The sequence below is a fragment of the Pholis gunnellus genome (genome assembly GCF_910591455.1).
Source record: "Pholis gunnellus genome assembly, chromosome: 22".
Lineage (NCBI taxonomy): Eukaryota > Metazoa > Chordata > Actinopteri > Perciformes > Pholidae > Pholis > Pholis gunnellus.
Genome location: NC_136549.1, coordinates 3,027,888 through 3,046,401, shown reverse-complemented (window position 1 = coordinate 3,046,401; position 18,514 = coordinate 3,027,888). Strand labels below are relative to the sequence as shown.

Sequence of the window (18,514 nt, the reverse complement as noted above, 5' to 3'; positions counted from 1 at the left end):
GTATTTGTTTGCACTGTTAGCTCTGTCAGCACTGTTGTATTTGTTTGCACTGTTAGCTCTGTCAGCACTGTTGGTTTGTTTGCACTGTTAGCTCCGTCAGCACTGTTGTCTTTGTTTGCACTGTTAGCTCTGTCAGCACTGTTGTATTTGTTTGCACTGTTAGCTCTGTCAGCACTGTTGGTTTGTTTGCACTGTTAGCTCCGTCAGCACTGTTGTCTTTGTTTGCACTGTTAGCTCGGTCAGCACTGTTGTCTTTGTTTGCACTGTTCGCTCTGTCAGCACTGTTGTCTTTGTTTGCACTGTTAGCTCTGTCAGCACTGTTGTATTTGTTTGCGCTGTTAGCTCTGTCAGCACTGTTGGTTTGTTTGCACTGTTAGCTCTGTCAGCACTGTTGTATTTGTTTGCACTGTTAGCTCTGTCAGCACTGTTGGTTTGTTTGCACTGTTAGCTCCGTCAGCACTGTTGTCTTTGTTTGCACTGTTAGCTCGGTCAGCACTGTTGTCTTTGTTTGCACTGTTAGCTCTGTCAGCATTGTTGTCTTTGTTTGCGCTGTTAGCTCTGTCAGCACTGTTGGTTTGTTTGCACTGTTAGCTCTGTCAGCACTGTTGTATTTGTTTGCACTGTTAACTCTGTCAGCACTGTTGTCTTTGTTTGCACTGTTAGCTCTGTCAGCACTGTTGGTTTGTTTGCACTGTTAGCTCCGTTAGCACTGTTGTCTTTGTTTGCACTGTTAGCTCTGTCAGCACTGTTGTCTTTGTTTGCACTGTTAGCTCTGTCAGCACTGTTGTCTTTGTTTGCACTGTTAGCTCTGTCAGCACTGTTGTATTTGTTTGCGCTGTTAGCTCTGTCAGCACTGTTGTCTTCGTTTGCACTGTTAGCTCTGTCAGCGTTGTTGGTTTGTTTGCACTGTTAGCTCTGTCAGCGTTGTTGGTTTGTTTGCACTGTTAACTCTGTCAGCGTTGTTGGTTTGTTTGCACTGTTAGCTCCGTCAGCACTGTTGTCTGTGTTTGCACTGGTATCACTGCTGCAAGCAGCCAGCTCTACCGTCATAACTAGTGCTGCCATTGCTAAAAATAATAAACTACTCATAATAATTACTGTAATTATTTAGATTACCAGGCCTTCCATGTTGATAAAGATCCTTCCATTTGGCTCAGATTCTAAAGGCCTGGAGTTTTACTCTTACAAAGGGATTTTAATTACCTCCGGAATCATGACCTTTTCTAGTTTCCTACTACGTTCAGCCGACTGATGATGAAAGATGAGTCAACTACCTACAACTGAGAGAATCGGATCCAGGCTACAACCACTTGACGTCATTCAACTGGCTTTCTAAACAACGTGACATTCATTTACTGCTGCCCTATGGTGTCATTCTGAGCTCCCATGAAGTCCGCTCATCAGCTGATTGTGACTCTTCATATTAGTGCCCCAGAGCGCTCTAAATGACCTTTTGGCTGTATAGCTGGAGGTCACGCGGACATTAATGAAAGGTACTGGAGAAGCCTACTGAGTGGACCCAGAGTGTCAACGTCAAATTTGTCCGACAGACAATCCAGTGTTGGAATGACGTCCTAGGTTGATGATGTCATCGCTCTCACAGACTGCCGTAGGTTACTCTTCATTATGATCACTCACTCACTCACTCACTCACTCACTCACTCACTCACTCACTCACTCACTCTCACACACACACACACACACACACACACACACTCTCTCTCTCTCTCGCTCTCTCTCTCTCTCGCTCTCTCTCTCTCTCTCTCTCTCTCTGTTAGATATGAAAGTGTAAAAGGGAAATGGTCAGTGAGGGACCCTCATATGAAGCTGCAGGGGTCTTAATAGACAAGATTCTGTACCATCGGCTCTGAGACAGGAGCTCCTGCATGATGCCTGGAAACATCAGATCAGGTAACTATTTCAGGAACAGTACTTTGCATGAAGAAATAACTCTCTGTCTCTGTCTCTCCCTGCATGTCTTCCTGTTCACATCTCTGTTTCCCCCAACCCACTACTCCGGTTCCGTCTCTTGATTTCATTTTGGTTTTGATTTTTCATTCTGACTCAAACATATTGAAAAAAAAGATCCCATAACACTGCACACTTTCCAAAAGAAAGGGTTGTGACATTATGTCATTCTTCAGGTTGAGACTTGTTTTGGATCACTTTTTTCCCGCCCAGCAATGTTTTGTTTCATTAGTTATTTTTGTTCTTCCCTTGCTCTTCCTCCCAGTATCGTTTGTCTGGTTGGTGTTGGTCTGTCTGTTGTTCTGCAGCAGACTGACCAGCGTGGGTGCAGCCCCCATCTGTGCCAATGCCCAGGCTGGGTGCCACGTCCTCTCCCTGGCGAACCTGTTTGACCGGGTCATCCAACACTCAGCCAGGACGCACGGCATTTCAAACAACCTTCACTACGAGTTTGTAAGTCTCCACAATTTGTCTGACAAAGCTTTTTTAACGATATTTAATGAATACATTTGATTTTGTAAAGCAATATTTGTTTACTAAATGTGATACATGGATATATATATCTGTTTGGGTGTGTAAACTCATTTAACAGTTTATAATGACTTATTTTTTGTATAATAAATATAAATATATATATATATATATATACCAATCGCCATTTGTAATCATTTGTAACTGCAGGTCATTCTACTATTTCATTGACTCTTCTTTACCCACACTTGACATTTAGACGACACCCAACCTCTGACATTTCCGTCTTGCATTCATATTTATCCCGTCAGGAGCAGTACTTCCTGCCCAGTAAGAATCACATCGGCCGGGTCAGTCGCAACTGTCACACCTCCAGCATCCTCACCCCAAATGGCAAGGAGAATGCTCAGAGAATGGCGGTGAATTAACCTTTATAAAAGCTCTTTCCTGTCAGGCTCATGCACTGTCCACATCATAGTAACAGTTTGCTTTCCCCTTCCCATCATCAGTTGTACAACATGCTTTTTTAAATGTTGTGTCCCTCTACTTCTTATTTTTGCATCATCCCAAACCTGCAATGATTGCTAGTAATATCACTTGAATTAAATCATGACTTAAAGAGTGGTTTGAGTTTGAACTGACTTTTAGATGTTGGGTCCTCATTTTGTCACTGTAGAGGGAGGAGCTGACAGAGGTGATCCTGAAGCTCCTGGTGGCATGGAGGGATCCTCTGTGGCATTTCCATCAGAGCATGGCTCACCACCACGACTTCAACAACTTCAGCTCCAATAAAGCCCTGGAGATGAGCGACATGGTACACGAGCTACGCAAAGGTGTGGAGAAAGTGGCCGAAAAGGTACTGTAACTGTATGTCTTCTATGAATGGTGAAAAGATGTGGGCGGTAGTTTACACGATTAGTTAAACTACTTGCTTTAAAGGGGCTACTATGCAGGAACTGTCGCTTACTGTCAAAGTTGGCCCCTTTTCCCCCGGCTCAATGACACCAGAAGCCTGCCCCTTGACCACGGGCTAGTGTACCACCCAGGCGGTAACCAATGCGGAAGTGTCTTAAAACCTGCATTATCTCTACTGGCCATCAGAGACTCTCTGGTTTCAAAAAAGAATTCTAAGTTGTTTGGAAGTCGATGAGAAAATGACTACTTCTCACTTGATTAATTCTAAAAGCCTCTGCCTCAAAATGTATTATGTATGATAGATGCATGGAGCTGCTGTGCAATGTAGCTTCCAGGGATGACTCTGTAATCTTAATGACACACATGACAAAGTCCTGATGTCACACGACAAATCCAAACCGCCCCGTTCACCCTTAGGTGACCAAATGTCCCAATGCAGCGCAAAAACATTCAGCCACAATCTAGCAAGAAAGGAAGAGACATCCCTTTGGGCACACTGCCTGAAACACATTTATGTCTTTCTTTCTTTCTTAGTGCAGAGAGATACATACTAACGACATCTAATGTTTTGGAACATGTATATAATAGATGCATTATATGAACTTAATGTATGGTCAGCTGGCATCACTGATTCTTTATTAGTGTGCTTTACTGTGTTTTCTAGAATCTTTAAGTTTTTTTGGCATACTACACAAACTTTGTATACATAATATAATATATACATACTGTATATATAATATATACAGAAGCCCTGAGAGGCAAGTGTCTTGTTTTTAATACGGATTTTGTTTATTCATTTATTTATTGTTAATGTCACCCATTTGAGTGTATAATTCCAAAAACATAGTTCACACAAAATATACATTCAGGACAGATGGTATAATATATGGAAGTCCAATTATTCTGGCAAAACCTATTTTCACCTGTTCATAAACACAGGAGAAAAAACTAATTAGATCAGAATTATTATTATAGCTCTGAATGTATATTTTGTGTGGGGTCTTTCTTCAGAATTGTACCCAAAAATGGGTGATAGAAATCTAGATGGTGTCTCCTTGTATTGACAGCAAGGGCGTAGGTTTGGCCTCAGCATTGGTAGGGACACTGCCAGCCCCCCCCCCCCCCCCCCCCCCCGGCCGTAAAAAAAAAACGGAGTTGATATTATGTTGAACAGGCACACTTTATTAAAATATATTAACATTTGTGAAACTTGGAACTGATTTAAACATAACAGTAATAAAACCAGTATACAAAACAGTATTCTGCACCACATAAATAATAATAATAATAAATAATTAAATAAATGAATAAAAAACGTTCTGCTAAAATGCCAATATACAGTAACAGTATATTCTATATCCAAAATATATATAAAAAACGTTTCCCAGTTGTGCAGCCAAAAAAGACAACGACAAAAAATCTATTCTGCAGCACTTAATAGGTTATAAATAAAGTGTTTTCTTCCTTTATGCAATTAGTAGTAGTGCTGGGCAACGATTAACATTTGTAATCTCGATTAATCGCATGGATGTTTTGCGATTAATCGCGATTAATCGCATTGTTATGGCAAAGTTCAATAATGAATTCAAAAGTAGTGTATTGCGCACTTTTATTTGAAAAGTACTGCTATATGAACAATAACATTTGGTTTGCACACTTTAAACAAATAAGGTGCTTTTTAACAGCAGTATTCCCTTTATCAGTCTGTGCTCAGTGTGCTGACTGTATGTGAAACGTGTTCCACTGCTGTGCAACAGGAATAAAATGTTTCGATGTCAGAGCATGTGAATGCAGCTCTACTGTTGATCAATATAATTCTGTAACTCCGAGGTGATGATGGTTACCCAGCGATCAAAGAATAAAGACACTTTACGCACAATTTAGGTGCATTTTCCCTTTAACTCACGAGATGCAGGTAGCATGTTTTATACTTAATGTGAATATAATTCATACTTTGTTGGCATCTTATTCTGGAAACCGGATGTTAGTCTGAAGAAACCGGATATTTTCTCACGTTAACCTTTCCGCTAACTTTCAAAGTCCTTCGCTCGCTCCCGATCTGTGCCGTTTGAATGCGTTTACCGTGAATTTCAGCATATAGGTCACTAACATGTAAGTGTCTGCTGACTTTACCGCAGCGATGTCCAGTAGTCTCCATTCCTCCACCGCTGCCAGCGAGCAACGGACTTTCAAAATAAAATGAAACGCGCTATAAATAATTGTCCGCGTTAATTAATGAATGCGTTGACGCGATAATAACGCGTTGACTTGCCCAGCACTAATAATAATACGAATGAGTTTGCAAATATATTGTGCAAAATATTTTCTTCTAACAGGCAATTCAAATTAACAAAATATTGGTGGGGACAATTCTTTCCCAAACTTTGGTCGTGACTAGTCCCTATGGACCATATGCAAACCTACGCCCTTGATTGACAGGATCTATAATTTGTATTATTCTCAATGAGAGGGTAGCTATTCATCTTCTTAGAAAACACTTATGGCTTCTTACTTTGTTGTAATAGGGGATCGTTGTAATATGTGTTCTCCTCTCCAGATGCAGGTGTTGGGGATAATAAGCAACACTGTCAGCGGCCTGGCTTCACCTGAGGCTTCGTTGCCATCCGACAGCGCCGAGTGGCGCCTGATGAAAGACTATGACCTCCTCTACTGCTTTCGCAGAGACTCCAACAAGGTGCAGAACTACCTGAAGATCCTCAAGTGCCGCATCGTTCCAGAGCACGGCTGCTAAAGGCCGGAAAATGATGGAGGCTGCGTTTAACCTGGTGGAATGTTAAGACGTTGGCTTCGATGACTGCACGGATTCAGCTGTACGGGAAGTTTACTGATCCACACGCATGTTCACTCCTATCATGACTGGAGTTTTGCTGGAACCCAAAGACTATGCTCCCCCGTTTCATGCCTGATATGTAGAATGTGGATAAATGTGAGTTGAGTGGACAAGATGGAATGAGTGTAATGCGTGTTATTATAGACTCCTGATTATTATGTTTAAATATAAATGGTACCATATAAAACATTTCAAGAAACACGGGTGCAATGTTTTTTTTGTGTCAATTCTATAGCGATACTTGGAGTGTAAGGGAAGATCACTTATGTAGCATATGACATACATTGAAAGAGTTTCTGGTTGCGAACAATATATAAATGATCCCGACAAAGAAAACCCCCCAAAAACTGTTTCACAGAAAAGAAACCAAGAAACAACAATTTCAAATATTGGACACTAAAATAAAATGTTCAGGTCTTTGGTCGAGAAACACACTCTGGCGAGATCATAGCAACTAATGTTAGTAAATGATTTAGTTAGCAAAAGAAAATATAAATATAATTTCTAAACTAGGTGTGGGGGGGCACGATGACCACAGCCACTTACGAGACATTGGAGGAGATTGTAGTGAGTCATCTTTGTTGTAGATCAGGGGTCCCCAAACTTTTTCCTGTGAGGGCCACATCACTGAACATATCGTTTGACCTAGGGCCCGATTATGGGGGGGGGGGGGCAGAGAGCAGGGGAATTGAAAACGCGCGACCATGTAGTGACAGACGTGACATGCCGGCGTGTAAATAAATTAAGCACAAGTACTCGTCCTTCAAGCTCCCGTCTCTCTGCTCTTCTACTTCTTCTACTCTTCTACTTCTACAGGGTGCGCGCATGACAGCTCTCATCTCGTTCGCCCCCTGGTGGTTGGCTGATTCAGGAAGCGTTTGATTTGATATGTAGCAGAGCACGTATTTTAAACGTCAATATCGCAGACGATCATGCTCATTTAATCGTGGCAGCCAAAATCGTGATCGCGATTAAAATTCGATTAATTGTGCAGACTGAAAAAAAATCATAATGCGTCTCTGGTATTGTTCAGGGGGCCGGACTAAATGTGGAGGCGGGCCGCATCCGGCCCACGGGCCGTAGTTTGGGGACCACTGTTGTAGATCTTTGGCCAAGGCCCACTGGTGGGGCGCTTATGTACTGCCAAACGGTTAGAATAAATAAAATTGTTTATAGATTCATATATTTAAGTACTCAACAATGCAGATATAAATTCAAAATACAATTTGAAAAAGCATAATCTCAATAACCAGTTACATTTAAATATAAATATATCATCGTGTAGCGAAACATTATTTTTGCTAGCCCATGTTCCCTCGAATGCAGTGACCAGATTTTTTTTAAACGAAAAGTGCTGTGGGAGACAAGGCTGCGACAGAGAAAGCTCCGGACAGCATGGTGAGGAAATATGACCCTAAATACATTTAATTTTGATCGTAATCAGAAGTTGGCCCCGCAGATGGGGAACACAAAAAAGCCCAGTCTCTGCTTCATTTTGCAGTGAGGGAGATTTAAGGAGACAGGCGCTAACCGTGCACCACGGGGGGTTTAAGCGAAGGGGTGTTCGGTTAGTTGCAATCTGCAACCTCACCACTAAATCATACACTGCTCATTTAAAGACAAGTTTGTTGGGCAAGTGCATAAGCCAAATAGCTTATGAGCAGAAATGAACATTTATTCTCACGTGAGATTTTATTACATAATTGTGTGCATATACTACCACCACCGTAGCTACGGAACAGTTCAACTGAAAGTTTGCAACATTCTGCATTATTCCATGATTGCAGTGAAACCTAAAAAGATTAAAAAAAAATCTTGAGCATATAGTTTGAGTTTAATTATGTTTATTGAGTGAGAAAAAAAAACCTAAACATTTTCAGTGACTGTGTGTGTGCGCCTGTGCTGCAGACCGGCTTCATGATGCAGCTGCTATGGTGACGACCTCTGGCCTTCCACTGCTCTGTTCTACACAGGACACGTGAACAGAGCCGTCCCTGCAACACACAGACATCGTGATATACAAGCAGCCGTGATATACAGGCAGTCATGTCAAAAGACCCTGGAAGGATGGGTACCTTTTCATGGTCACCACAGTGTCGATGTCGTGGTTCTCCTCTCTGGGCTCCAGGTCCCTCAGGACAATCTATGCATCGTACACACAAGCAGGCAAATGTTTCTTGAAAATAAATAAATATGTATACATCACTATTTTTACACACTGATCTATATTTTCCTTTACCCAGCCTTTTGCACATAGCACCATGGCAACTACATTAATTAATTTTAATTCATGTAGTTGCCATGGTGCAGTGTAATATTGTTCAAGTGCCCAGTGTGGCCCCTACATCATGAAAGTTTTCCTCCCAGATCGCTCTTAATTTAATTTTTAACAATGACTGTTGACATGAACTGGAATTTCATGATGAAGGTGGTACTGGAACTTAACCAAAACACAATGGTGGGGGGGCTGTTATAAAGTATTGTAAAGTTATTTTGAAGTTCTGTGGACAGATGGTATAATATATGGAAGTCCAATTATTCTGGCAAAACCTATTTTCACCTGTTCATAAACACAGGAGAGAAAACTAATTAGATCAGAATTATTATTATAGCTCTGAATGTATATTTTGTGTGGGGTCTTTCTTCAGAATTGTACCCAAAAATGGGTGATAGAAATCTAGATGGTGTCTCCTTGTATTGACAGCAAGGGCGTAGGTTTGGCCTCAGCATTGGTAGGGACACACACACACACACACACACACACACACACACACACACACACACACACACACACACACACACACACACACACACACACACACACACACACACACCTTTTCTTAAAAGGTGTTTACTGCAACTGTCATAGTTTGATGCACCCAGTGTGTTAGAAAGTAATGCCAACATGTCCTGACCAAGCTCGCCTACAGTTTATGTTGGAATCGCATGACTTTCAAAATAAAATAAAATTAAAAAAAACATTACTGCGTCGCCAACATGAATGCCATAAGCATTAACACAGCCAGAGATGTCCCTAGTGAGGCACAGGGGTTAACATTTGGTGCGGTTCCATACCTTAGCTAGCTTTTCTGGCTGCTCCGTGACAAATCTCTGGTAAATCTCCAAGCAGAGGGAGGACAGCTCCCCACCTCCACTCAGGACATGGTGTCTGCGGGCGGGGAGGGGTGTGCCCGATGGAAGGAGAACAGTGAACACCTCGGCTCCGGATTCATCTACCTCCTGCAACGGCCACACACCACCGAGCCAGACAGTAAAGATTAGAACTGACCGGAATAAATTCGTTAAGAGTAATCTCCACTCATCAAAAATGAGTCATATAACCTACTAATACCGTGTTTTAAAGTGACCAGTATACCTTCACTAGTATGTCGGTGGCTGAAACATCCACTGTGACGGACTCTTCGTCGGGGACAAGGCCGTCCTTGCCAACCAGTAAGCCTGCCTCCAGGGCTGCTCCCATAGCAATGACCTCATCAGGAGGTGCTGAGCTCAGGAGCTCCACATCTGGAAACATCTCTCGGATCATCTGCTGGAGACGAGGGATCCTGCCTGAGCCCCCGCAGAGAACCACCTAAAAAACACACCCATCAGACAATTCTCTCTTTTCTTTAAAATCAGATAGATCCCAGGCTTTTATTTTCTTAAAAATCACAGTCACTATCACAATAAAGATCGCTTTGATCCACATCTATAGTTTTAGTCGCATCAATTCAAACAATGGAGCGTAAATTAAAGCACAAACTGCTGTAAAAAAAAAACTCCCCTCACAAACCATACCTTGTTAATGTCGCTGGTGGAGAGTCCCGCCTTCTCCAGCAGGGGTCTGATTGGCTGGATGCTCTTGTTGAAGTGGGAGGAGCAGAGCAGCTCAAATCGAGCTCTAAGGAAACATGGCAATGCGGTAGTCATGTTTGTTACGACTGCATGTCAACACAATGATAATTTATGCATACACTAAATGCGCTTGTAAAGGTAAAACCTGTCAAAACAAATCAGTTTCGTCTTCAGTAGTGTTTGGGTTTTGGTATTTGCAGACGTTTCTTGTGATGATGCAAATTTCCCAGTGTTGTAACTTTATTTACATACATTCAAGTTTGGAGAAGATTTCTATTTTGTGCTTTTTATACCGTAGTACCAAATGTGCAAATAAAGAAACGTGAAAAGAAAAATGCTGAAATTTTGACATTTAGTATTTAAACAGTACAGTTGTGCCTTCCAGCTGTGTCATCATCCAAGCACTCGCATCATTTCAGACAGTAGCTGTACCCATATCAATTACATTAATATAATCAGTGTTTCCCTGTATCATGTTTGCTAGACCAGAAATTACATTTCACAAGAAGAAGAATCCCGATAAAGTGGAAAGTTCAAACTCTCCTGCTTTGTGATAGCTTGCACTGTGAAGCTGTTCCCCATTTCTGCTTTGCATACAGGTGGAAATTTCCACCCAGTGAAAGCACGTTTTTCACTAAAGTTAGAGGCTTTGGTGAGAGACTCATGGCGTGAAGTGTTTTTTTACTGTAAAAGAATACAGTTCATTGAGGTTCGTTTCTTTGTATTCTAATTAATGCAGTTCCATATATTACTTTACTCACCAAGTCTGATCTTATGTCAACTACTTAGTAGGTGGAGTACAAAACAAAAAATTGTAATGTAGCAATGTTGCTTTGGTATGTGAGCAAAACAACTAAATACATAAATGAAATAAAAAAGGCTTCAGAGTTAGATAGGTAGTGGATGAAGCTGTCCTATGGACACAGATTGTCTGAACACGGCTACTCAGAGACAAACAAAACTACTAATCCTCCAAAAGGAGCTGCTCTATCTATCAGACATGACCTTGTATGTCAACCTCCTTCAAGCCACACTATTTGTAAGGATGAGTTTTAATCTGAAAGCGAGATGGTGAGCGGTCACCAATCATTGGATTGATCACTAATCATTGGCTCCCGTCTGACAGGTGCTCTTTCTACTTCAACTGCAAATGGATTGCTGAGCAGTTCAAATATAAATTTCTGAGCTGCAAAGTCGGCAAATCGCAGAGTGAACTCCGTGCCAAGTGCGCCCAGTTATCACCAAAATGCGCAGTCGGGAACACAGCGGAGGAGACTTTTACTGCATCACACCCGTCCCTGAAGCTGGAGGTTTAGCGCAGTGAGATGCTCCGTTATGTTGCACAAAGAAAAGAAAAGCCAGCTAACATCGCCACGTTTCGTCCCGGAGCTCTGTGGTGGCGGGCCAGTTATGATAAACAATGATATTTTCTGGCAGGCCGTTATACCGAGGGCCGGATATATGCTGACAATTTAATGACAAGTCTCTCAATGTGTTGATCCGTACTAGACTTTTCATCTGGGCTATTTTGTCCAGGGTTCAGCTCAGTCATTTTTTCTTTTCAAATATTTCTCCATCGCTGTTGGTCTCGTCACTGCAACCTCTCCCGCACGTCATTTAATTCTACTGTTTTAAATTATGGTAATTATCGCGCTACCTACTGCCACCCACTGGCATGGAAGATATTATTACTTAGCCAGCCACTATATTGCAGCTCAGACGCTCAACAATGGCAAAGTATTCACAACAATAAATAATATTTTTTTTTACTCATTAAATGAAATTGGACATTTTCCCACGGCACACCTGGCGATCTCTCACGGCACAGCGGTTGAAAATCACTGATCTAGATTATCTATCTATTCTATAGATGCACGCATACCGTTTCAACCGGTATACCGGTTTCAATTTCCCGTACTTCACATACCGTCATAGCCAGAACACTGCTGTCTGTCTTCAACAGGCAGCTAAAGATGTTGTTTGCTAACGAAAGCGATAACGTTGGAGCTAGTTATCTTATCTGTATTGAGAGGGACCCCTAGTCATGGTCATAACTTTATAACAATCAACAACTCACAACTAACGCTCTTTAACAGAGCAAATCACCACGACACAACAGTCTAACACAAACAATTTGTAACACTAATAATTGTACATTTTATAAAATGTCACCACATGGTGCTGGGTACAGCTCACTCGCCTGCTAGCACAACAGTCTGCTAACAGCTGGGAGAGGCTCCGTCCTCCAGTAACGCTACATTACAGAACAGAGCGATGCAGGGTGAACAAAGACAGACTGGAGATGCACCGATAGAGTTTGACACATATGCAACGCTGATTACATGTAATATGTGTGGTATTTGTTATAAATGTACGTTGGTACCCGTTTTCAGTGGGTCACGGGCCTTTGCCTTAAAGCAGCGGAGTTATTCACGCTCCTTTCCAGCATTTACGGCACTTGTTCAGCGGTGCAGGAAAAACACAAACCAATGCGTTGTAAATCAAGTCACGTGATGCAGTTTAGCCAATCAAATAAGGGTATTCTGATACGTTTCCTGACTCCAGTGAGATGTACCCACACTGTGACACAGGGAGGGGAGACAAGGAAAGACATATCGCAGAGCTCATGTAAAGCTAAATGTGGAAGTCAAATATCTGTATGATCTTCTATAAGAATCTAAATTGCAAAAAATACCTCAGTCCTCCACCGGTGCTGCGAAAACACTGTTGAAAGTGGTATTTCTTCGCGGCATATACATATTGTTAAGTGTATGAGTGCGAAAAATATACCGTGATACTGCCAGAGTTTTGCAAAATACCGATATACACTTTTGGTCATACCGCCCAGCACTAACGCATGCCTACGCAAAGCAGTAAAGCTGGAATCTTTAGTAGAATATATTTTTTGTCATAGCTAAAGCGTCATCAAATGTTGAGACCAGCTCACCTGGAGATGTTGCATTCAAAGTCAATGCCGTCGTGCAATGAGTCCACAAAGCAGTTGGCTGACTCCAGCGAGGACAGAGAGTGTTTGGCCATGTCCGCTCCGTTCATCAGCTTTATCATCGCCCTGGCGTTGGTGCTCACGTCGTACTTAAAGGTGCTGCACAGCAAACAGACACAACATGAGGGTGGCTGGCAGGAGTCAAATATGTCAACGAGCTATGACACACATTGTGTGGGTGAACCAGGCAACAAGATGTAACATCATACAGTTGAATCAAACCTCTCTAAAACTGTTCCAGTTTTGCTTGTTTCAACAAAAACATCAGAACCTTCATGGAGGATGTATTGCAGGACTCTTGTATTAGACTGCTTTAATTTTACCATGCTGTACATAATAAAGTGGTGATGTACTGCTGTGGTAGTATTTTATTCTGTATGCTAGATTTAGAACATTTTCAACACTTTACCTTGCCGTCAGACAACCCGTTCTGACTGGGAACTGAAGCCTCTTCAGCAGGCACGAGACTCCTTTGACAAAAACAGTAATTTTACCTCACAGAACACAAGAGTTGCTGGTCTACTGCTGCATGGATCGGTTAGTCAGTGTTATTGTGTGACTTTAGTGAATCCCAACTAACCCTTTTAGAACATCAAAGTCACACAATCGATCGAGGCAGCAGTAGACCAGCAACTCTTGTGTTCTGTGAGGTAAAATTACTGTTTTTGTCAAAGGAGTCTTTGAAGAGAGCTTTGGCTCCCCGTCAGAAAGGGCTGTTGATGATGAGGCTAAGCGGTGAAAATATTCTAAATGTGGCGTACACTTAAACTGAAATACATTTTGCTTTGCTCCCGTGCTCGTACTCCTGTCTGTTTCTCCAAACTATTCCTTAATATTTTTACACAGTATAACAAAGCAGTACCAAGTTCACTGGTCAGTGTTATATAACTGTGTTCTTCGATATAAGTATGTTTACAGTGGCGGGCCGTGCATTTTATACCTGGGCCTTCACTGCTGAAATACCACATGATGGCACCACAGCTAGGGTTATTATTCGTTTCTTGGGCTGTAACTATATAATGTTACGTATTCATATTAAACCGTTCGGTACGAGGCTTACAAACCGAACAATACATTTGAATAATACTAGTGCATTTGGAAAATGCAGAAGCTTAAATTGTAGGAAATATAATGTTTTCTGCGCTCACTAGGAGAGAGCAGTCTGTGTGACCTCTTAACCAGAACGAAAACAGCTGGCCCCGCAAGGGAGACTAGGCTAACTAGCTTAACGGACACACAACAGCAGTAACATGCATTCTGCTACACACTCAATTAGGGCTGCACAATTAGCACAATTAATCGAATTTTAATCGCGATCACGATTTTGGCTGCCACAATTAAATGAGCATGATCGTCAGCGATATTGACGTTTAAAATGCGTGCTCTGCTACATATCAAATCAAGCGCTTATTTACACACCGGCATGTCACGTCTGTCACTACATGGTCGCGCGTTTACAATTCCACTGCTCTCTGTATCGCGCACGGCGGTGTTCCGCCCCGATCCGGAGAGACAGCGAGATCCTCCTTGTGGCACTGGCACCCCAGTGGCAGGTCTGTGGCAGGTGTCGGCACTGTTCGGCACCTGAGTGGCACTAGTTCGGCAGCTGCCGAGCTGAGCGGGTGGAGCCACATTTCCTGAGAACACCCATTGTTACGAGAGGTCAGCTGCCGTAAATCAGTTTTATGATTTTAGTTGAGTCACGGAGCCACCCGTTCTCTGTATACATCCTGAGAGTAACCACGTTGTACTTCTTTGTTTCTCATTCATTTTATTTAAGTATGATTTTGCTGGTTTTGCACCAAAAGGGAACATAATACACTCTTTCCAAATTATTACTTTTATAGTCATTTACAACAATCGGCTAAAATAATGAAAATAAATCATCCGTTATATTATCATTTAAAAGTATATATATATATATATATATATATATATAAAAACGTTTTAAAATTAAAACCCGTAAAATCTCCTAAATTATAATACATGTAGTGTATTTAAGAAAAATGATTAAATTATAAAATAGCTCTAACTATGTGATTCTGTTTAGGCCAGCAGAGACGTTTTTGCAGGCCCTGACGGCCCGCCACTGGTGTGTGACTGAGTGTGATGAGAGCCTCGGGGAGCAGCAGGAAGAAACACAGTAGCTACCGTTTGAATTCGGCAGCGAGGTGCTGGGCCAAAGCCTGGGTGAAGCTCTCTCCTCCAATGCTGTGGTCGGTGTGGGTATTGAGGACCCGGAACACTCCTCCGTTGACCTGCAGCACTGTCACACTCAGGGACGTCCCACCCAGCTTATACACGACGACGTGGCTGTCAACACGGTGCAGATACATAAGTGCACATGGTTTGGAGTGGATATGTTTTGATATAATGAATCAATCAAGTGATAACACGTCAACTGCAGCAGCATACCTCTTTCCAGAAGAACAATCCTGTCCTATGTTATAGGCCAACAGAGCCGCAGCAGGCTCGTGGATCAGCCTCAGCACATGGAAGCCTGCAGCTTCAGCTGCCTCCCTGCACAAAGCACACGCAGTGGTGGGACCTCGTTAAAAGATTTCACTCTCCCGCAAAAGAAACAGGACAGTTGTAGTGGGTTGTGATTTGGCTTACCTCAACGCGCGCTTCTGAGCAGGTCCAAACTCGAAAGGGACAGTGATGACCGCCTCGGTGACATCGGAGCCGAGAGCCGACTGAGCCGTTTCTGAGAGAGTGGGAACGATCGATCAGCTTGCCGTTTTTCAGCGAAGCATGCATCCGTGTGTGTGTGTGTGACAAACTACCTTTCATTTTGTGGAAGATGAGTTTTGCAACATCCCCTGGAGCGACATACTCTGGGTGATCTCCCGCTGTGATCTCATAATAAGGCTTCTCCTGTCTGTTGACCACCTGAACACAGCAACCAAAGCTTTTACCTGTACAGTCTGTCCTTGTGGGCTCAAACAGTGGTTTCAAAACTAACGAGCCAACAAACTTCTACAACATGAACAGCATCAGAGGAATTAATGGGGGAACACAATCTATGTTGTAAAGCAATCAAACTCACCTGACACTTGGTCTCTGTTTTGTGGGTTTGTGTCTCTGGATCATCGAAGCTACCCATTGAGAGACGGGGGAAGAGAAAATCTATAAGTCAGTCTGAACACCTCAGTAATATACCAGTACCATCATATCAACTCCTCGAGCATTCATCTAATTATGATGTGAAAGCACAAATGTTCTCAGGATTGACATTGTATGAGACACCACTGTTACATTTTTGGTGACCACAGAGCAGTTACTGAACAAATTTAACTTGTTACATAAAAGAAATTCCAGACAGAAGCTGCCAAAATGAAAGCTTCAGCGTAATAATACACACTTAAATGGACAGTTTGATGTCTAGAAGTGGGGTTGTGGGGTTGACAGGAGTACCAGCAACGGATCAAATCAATGTAATGCTGTGGACGTATTGTAGACAGCAAAAAATAAAAATCGACATCAGTTTAAGTGTACGCTATATTTAGAATATAAAATCTATATAAATGCCTATATGCTTATAATTTAGATTTGAATATGGCGCAAGTGAGCAAAGCTATTATGCTCTGATGTCCCCCGTAGCTTTAAGATTTGGAAACAAGACAGTATTAAGTATGTCACCTTCTCCCCAGCACTTGTTTCACTTTGACGACCGTGTTGGCAGCATTGCGGACCCGTCCTTGTTTTGCTGCGATGCCGACAATCTGCAAAACATAGAAATCAGGCAATAACCAGACCGGCAAATAAACAGCTATAAACCCAAATGTTAGCTAGTCTGATAGTCTGGGAGCTACAGCTGTCAATAATGGAATGATAATTTGGTTTTACAGAGGACAGATGTCGTGTACGTTGAAGTGCAAGTGTGGACAGCAGTTTAAACCTCTTTTTAAGTGTAAGTTAAAGAGACAGCCGAGTGTCTTCTGTGGACCTCTACAGTGGGAGTGATGATGTCAGAACACAATATAATATAAATCAGAGGAGGTCTCAGAAGAACACAAAGCTTCAACTGCAATTACCCCAAAGACTATGACCGCCACGATAACTGACAAAGTGTGGGTTGTACCTGCTCAGTGTCTCTGTAGCCCACCACAGCTGGAGTCACTCTGTCTCCTGCGTCGTTAGCCACCACATCAGCCCGCCCATCCTAACACACACACACACACACACACACACACACACACACACACACAGTTGCAAACATTTTTTTTTGTAGATTTTGCTGAGGTCAGGATCCTGCTAGACTCCCTGTGGAGCAGTTCCACTGATGACCAAGAACCTGAAGAGAGAACATATCCCTTGAGGCCTGGGAACACTGAATTCCCTGGCAAGAGCTGAAGGCCATTGTTAGGGATCCAATTAGGTAATTAGGGTTACCTTGCTTTATGTGAGCTGGACATGCACAAGTGACGGAAAATAGAGGGATGGCTGACGTAAAAAAATATAATCATTTATAATGAAAATAATAATTAGCTGGAGCCCTAATACCTACATAATACTATCAATACTTTGTGTCCACTTGAGTGTGTTTTTAATGCCAAAGCACAACTGAGCCCCAGTAAAGTGTTAGAAAGACACGTTCAAAAGAAAGCTTTGCTGTAGGTTCTGAAATGAAATGACTTCATTCATCGTGTCCGCAACTAACGTCACAGTTTGTTAGCATTTTAGCAACTAGCGCTATTTTCGTAGGAATTTGGAGCCAAACACTCGACTACCTTATGGAGCAGAAGAAGAAGGAAAGCGCGTAAGAGGCCTGTGGGATTCAATTGAGCCTAACTCACCTTAAATATCGCAGCACAAGCACAAGTATATCCGAAATGAACTCCTATGGCCGCCATGCTGGAAAGAACTCAGAGGGCTGTGCAGCGCGCGCATGCGGCCCACGTTGCGCTTCCAGGAACAACTTCCGGTAGAACCTTTTCAGAGCAAAAGCGTATAACTTTTATGAGTCTACGGAACTCGGATAATGATTATTTGATATCATTTTATATAATATGGTGTACTAAAACTGGCAATATAATAAATAAACAAAAGCAATTTATTTATTTGTTTTCTATTTCTGTGCGTGCATATTTATTATGATTATTATAAAGAAGAACGATAATTTTAATCACAGTAACTATTTCTTTCTTTCTAGAAAATACCCACATATATAGCTTGTAAATTCAGCAGGTTTTTTTTCCTAATCACTGTCTAAACCGGAAATCTTGTCTCGAAGAATTTATCAATATATTTTATATCTGCAGAAATCCACAGGCGTATTCAGACCTAGTAAAATAAAAAGACCCCATAACGACTAAAATACCTGCATTCATAATCTTACTTTCTTCAAAGTACAGGATTAGTTCAGGCAAATGTACTGAGTCAGCTGTGGAGCTTAATTTAAATTTACCGCTGGTATAATCTGTAAAATACAATATTTAGTTAGTATT

The 18,514-nt window shown here is 42.0% G+C and overlaps 2 protein-coding genes across 2 annotated transcripts; one reads left to right on the top strand and one right to left on the bottom strand.

Moving 5' to 3' along the window:
• Window positions 1-1,717: 1,717 nt before the first annotated feature.
• On the top strand, window positions 1,718-6,377 carry prl2 (prolactin 2). The gene is made up of 5 exons (XM_079184265.1): window positions 1,718-1,911; window positions 2,234-2,421; window positions 2,751-2,858; window positions 3,116-3,295; window positions 5,912-6,377. Exons 1-5 carry the CDS (start codon window positions 1,887-1,889, stop codon window positions 6,104-6,106), a joined length of 696 nt encoding a protein of 231 aa, XP_079040391.1. The 5' UTR covers window positions 1,718-1,886; the 3' UTR covers window positions 6,107-6,377.
• A 1,663-nt stretch (window positions 6,378-8,040) lies between these two features.
• hspa14 (heat shock protein 14) lies at window positions 8,041-17,930 on the bottom strand. The gene is made up of 14 exons (XM_079183435.1): window positions 17,864-17,930; window positions 17,149-17,229; window positions 16,707-16,789; window positions 16,114-16,162; window positions 15,851-15,956; window positions 15,681-15,771; window positions 15,480-15,584; window positions 15,216-15,377; window positions 13,008-13,163; window positions 10,004-10,106; window positions 9,582-9,797; window positions 9,281-9,445; window positions 8,281-8,348; window positions 8,041-8,199 (listed from the first exon to the last, which is right to left on the bottom strand). The coding sequence occupies exons 1-14, from the start codon at window positions 17,918-17,920 to the stop codon at window positions 8,121-8,123; spliced, it is 1,521 nt and encodes a 506-aa protein (XP_079039561.1). The 5' UTR covers window positions 17,921-17,930; the 3' UTR covers window positions 8,041-8,120.
• Window positions 17,931-18,514: the final 584 nt, after the last annotated feature.